The sequence below is a fragment of the Lygodium microphyllum genome, chromosome 4 (assembly GCF_053477565.2).
Source record: "Lygodium microphyllum isolate KBCC chromosome 4, Lygodium_microphyllum_v1.1.10, whole genome shotgun sequence".
NCBI lineage: Eukaryota > Viridiplantae > Streptophyta > Polypodiopsida > Schizaeales > Lygodiaceae > Lygodium > Lygodium microphyllum.
Window position 1 is genome coordinate 7,810,652 of NC_141138.1, and position 4,869 is coordinate 7,815,520.

At 39.0% G+C, this 4,869-nt stretch overlaps 1 protein-coding gene across 1 annotated transcript; it reads left to right on the top strand.

Annotated features, from left to right (window-relative positions):
* Positions 1 to 1,568: 1,568 nt before the first annotated feature.
* On the top strand, positions 1,569 to 3,234 carry LOC148036773 (ribulose bisphosphate carboxylase small subunit, chloroplastic-like). Its single transcript, XM_087675651.1, has 3 exons — positions 1,569 to 1,784; positions 2,004 to 2,135; positions 2,267 to 3,234. Exons 1-3 carry the CDS (start codon positions 1,632 to 1,634, stop codon positions 2,516 to 2,518), a joined length of 537 nt encoding a protein of 178 aa, XP_087531777.1. The 5' UTR covers positions 1,569 to 1,631; the 3' UTR covers positions 2,519 to 3,234.
* The last annotated feature ends 1,635 nt before the right edge of the window (positions 3,235 to 4,869 follow it).

The window sequence follows — 4,869 nt, forward strand, 5'->3', positions numbered from 1 at the left end:
TCATCCAAAACATGATCACATAAGAAAGAAGGTAAAACTTACAAACAAAAGTGCATTAAAATGGGCATTTATACCATGAAAATGATAGGTTTAGCACATTTAAATGGCATACAAAGTCACACTTAGATGACTTGATATAAATGCATTTTTGGACATAGGTCTTCTGATGCTCGATTAATTGAGAAATTAGATGCATTTGTAAGCTTTTTTTCAGTTTACAAAATACATCATTATGGTTGTTTGTGGGCCTACTCCTTTAGGTGGTATGATAAACTCTTCAATGCTCCAAGGAAGGGGTAGCCCATCAATTGAGAATGTACACTTTAATCTAACTACTATGATTGATGGTTCAAAGGTAAAACCCATTGGATTCCTTAAGGATCAAGTTGTTAAGGTTATAGGTTGCAATTCTCATCAACTTAGTCGTTATAAAATATATGGATAATGACCTCTTGCTAAGATGGAGCTAAGATGATCGTGAATAAGAAAGGCAAGGCTGATAAAGGATTGGGGTAATGAATTAGTATCCTATGGAAGTTGCAATAATGAAATCTTGAACAACTCCACTACCATTCTTTGCAATGCTCAACGGAGATTCACAATGCTAGGCTAGCCATAGGTTACTGAATAAACAGATCCCTTAATATCAAAAGATGAGAGAGATCATATGCATATACTTGCAATTATTGACCTATCATTTTTGGAATCCTATGAGTACATGCATACAAGTGAGAGAATGAGCGTTAAGTATCAAAGAGGAGACTGTGGCTACAAGTCAAGCCAAAGTTGACCCCATACCCTTAGTACTAGTTGACATAATGATAAGCTTATCTCATAACAATCTACTACTAGGAAGGACATACGAGACACCTTTGTGTCAATATGAGCCGATTAGCGTAGTTGGATTCTTGAGGGGGAAAATGGAAGCATCACCTTCTATCAAAGGCTCAAAACCCTTCAAAGATATCCCAAAAGCCACTAAATGGAGTTGGATTATAGGGCATGACCTAAACATTATGTACAATTATGCACACTTCATGTGCATAGTTGGACAATGGCGTATGACATGAACCTCATGTACAATTATGCATACTTAAAAGTCCAAGCTAATCTTGAAAGATTAGTAGGAATGTCAAATGAAGAGTTTTTTTACGAAGACCAAAAAGAAGAGGAAAATCCTCTTTCACTTGGATGCAAATAGATTTATGCCACCAAGGATGCACAACCCAGGGTTTGGACTCCCACATCCACAATGCGCAATGCTCAACCAAACTCAAAGCAATGGGGCATAACCCTATTGGTGAAAATTCTCTTTTAATTGACGACAAACATTGAGGGTAATGAGCCATTAGTGTGGAGCGGTACAAAATGAAACCGTTCGTAGAAATTGCCGCCCCAGCCAGGCTTATGTAGCAAACATGCAAAACAGCGAACGGACAAACAAGACACATGCAAAGCCAGTAATTCTAATGCAATGGAAATAATCGACGGCATTTTAAAAACATAAATAAATCCTTTAATAAGTGGACTAAAGTATATAGTTAACGTTCTTAAAGTGCAACAGGAAATACGCACTCACACACACACACACACAGAGAGAGAGAGAGAGAGAGAGAGAGAGAGAGAGAGAGATGGCAGCTCTGCTTCTTCCAGCATCCATGGCTGTTTCAAGCTCAGCACAACCTAATTATTGCAGCAAGATATTGAAGAGCAGGACAAAGAAAGTTGATAAGCAGCAAGGATTTTCAGGGATGTCCAACGGCGGCCGGGTGAAGTGCATGCAGGTGCGATCTCTCTCTCTCTCTCTCTCTCTCTCTCTCTCTTCGTGCGCGCGCTCACGCGCGTTCTCGTTCTCGTTTGTGTATGCAAGCAGTTTGAATTGATCTGAAATCAAATAGGGCTGCTGAGAATAGTCCTGAGGTATCATGGCAATCTGATTCTAGACATGGTATCGATAGCAATCCTGAGCTATTATAACATATGGGCTTCATTTCGGATAACAGGTGGTGAATCCCTTTGAGAACAAGAGGTTTGAGACGTTGTCGTATGTGCCAGCGCTGTCATCGGAGCAGATAGCCAAGCAGATCGACTACATAGTGAGGAAGGGGTGGATACCGTGTTTGGAGTTCGACAAGGCGAGGGGCTGATCTCTCTCTCTCTCTCTCTCTCTCATACTCATAGATACAACTTCGCATGCATATAAGTGATTTATAGATGACAGCTTGATACGATGATGATGCTTATTGAATATGGACGCATATTGCAGAGAGGCGGCGTGTTCCGCGAGAACTCGAGGGCGTGCGGGTACTACGACGGGCGGTACTGGACGATGTGGAAGCTGCCGATGTTCGGGTGCCAGGACGCGGCGGCGGTGCTGCGGGAGGTGGAGGAGTGCCGGGCCGCCTACCCGGACGCCTTCATCCGCATGATGGCCTACGACAGCCTCCGCCAGACCCAATGCGTCGCCTTCCTCATCCACCGCCCCGCCGCGCCCGCGCCCGCGCCGCCCAGTACTTAATAATTCTATACTAGCCTCGCTCTTCAGCCCTTTTCATGGGCATCACGTCCATGCATACACAGAACACTCTGTTCTGCGAGAGAACTTGCTTTTCCTCCCGTTTTTTCATTTTCTATTTATTATCCCGAATTCCCACCCTAGAGACTAGGGCACTTGTCGTTGCAAAACAGTTCTTATAAGAAATAATACGAAGCCTCCACCTTCAGCACTAGGTATACTTTACATAAGAATGGAAGTAAGAAACATGCTCAAACTTCAGCATCTTTGGCATTGTTGGAATCGGAAATTAGGCCAAGCACTTAACACTTCAGTCAATCGAGTGTATACTCTAGATGTCATATGGGAAGCCTAGTCAATCGAGTGTATACTCTAGAGATTCCGCGCGCAGAGCTTCTTGGTTTAGGAAAATTTCCATAAGCTTAGGAAAATTAGTGAAAATGATCTAGGTAAGATCACTAGGGCATTTCATTAGCTTACGTCAGTTAGAACTTGTTTTGGAACCTTTGTAATGTCTAACTTGCAGAGCTTCTTGGTTTTGGGAAATTTCCATAAGCTTAGGAAAATTAGTGAAAATGATCTAGGTAAGATCACTAGGGCATTTCATTAGCTTACGTCAGTTAGAACTTGTTTTGGAACCTTTGTATTGTCTAACTTGTTTTGGAACCTTGTTTTGGAACCTTTGTAATGTCTAGCTGTCTCTTCATTATTTAGTACAATCCATATCTTTTTGTTTCTTCTTTTCCCATCCATGTGCAACTGGTTTGATAATCTTTTTCCGTATATAATATTCCCTCTTTAAGCATCACTCGGTCACTTTCCACCTTGCTCCAAATTTTGTTTCCTTTGGCATTGTTTACTCTAGGACTGTGCAAAGTTCTGCTACTAGCGATTTGGCACATTGACTTGTCAAAAGCCTATTACAATGGATGGACTTTCAACATAAAAGTTTTGGCATACATTAGCATCACTTAAATGTGTTAATGATTTGAATCCTAGCATATTTTAAGATAATGATTTGAGACCTGACATGCTTTAAAATAAACAATGTACTTCCCCATATTAATGTCAATCTTATTTTTAAGATTGGAAGAAACTTGCAAATGGGACAACATAGAAAAATCACATATTTTGCAAGATGGGACCTCGGGGGGGTCACTCATGAATATATGTATATATAACGTGAGTTCAAAATAAGGGGTTTTTAAAAGAACATTTTTATACATTTTTTACATACAGAAGGGTGTCATATAAAAGGGTTACTTACAAATTGAATAAAAAAGGGTTGTGTTTTATTCAAGAAAAAATCACAGATTAGGATATTTATAAAAAGGCCATGAATGCATGTTATATAGAGAATATATATATAGTGAACCCCCCGAGGATGGGACACAAACAAGAATCATGCATTTGTAAAAGAGAAGCACACTGTATACAACTTGCAAAGTGGAATGATGACCTATCTATGGTGGCAGGATTGGTTTCTCTTTGAGATGAACTTTGGTGCTAAAACAACATTTTGTGCACAAATGGTCTCTTAAAATAATTATCATCCTTTTGACATTGGGGAGGATTGGGGGGTGTGCGTGCATGGGTGTGGAACATGCTATTGATATTACTCTTATAGAATTATGTTTTTTAAGTGAGAATGGAATTGTCAAGTCTTGAAAGGAAAGAGACGTATTATTCTCTTAGCACTAGGAAGGATGCAATAAGTGGAAGTTTATCCCCACATCTATATAGAGCATCATCATGATTATTTTCTTCATTCCATGTACCTTATTATCAACGTTATGTTTTAACACAAGAAACCCTCCTTAAAAGGTGGGGTAAGAAAGTGATTGTGAAAGGAATGACAAAAGGCTTCATTAAAAATTTTATACTTCTAGTATAATGCTATACGTTTCCCTTTATCGAGTAGAGGTAATACATTGATGTACTCATTCCTACTCTATGTCAAGGGGTTTAATCAAAAAAGTAGTTGAAATAAGTAGTACATTCTCAAAATCTTAAATACATGTGAATCTCAAAGCCATACATCTTTGTGCATTTGAAGCTCCTATACATTTGCATTGTGTTATTTGAATGTAAGGTATTGTCTCGAAAATGCAAAAGGCAAAGAGAAAATGAAAGAGTAAAAGTAAATGCCAAAATTTGTTTTCAAAAGAAGAATTATTTTCTAAGCTTCACTACATTATTTTAAGCACTTGTCATTTCTTCCGTAGGAAGACATTCTTACTTTTATAATATTTTGTGAGAGCTAGACTCACTCCCATGTAAGTTGTAAGAATTTTGTGAGAGTTGGCCATGTAAGTCATAATAATATTTTGTGATGGATTTGATAACTTGCAATG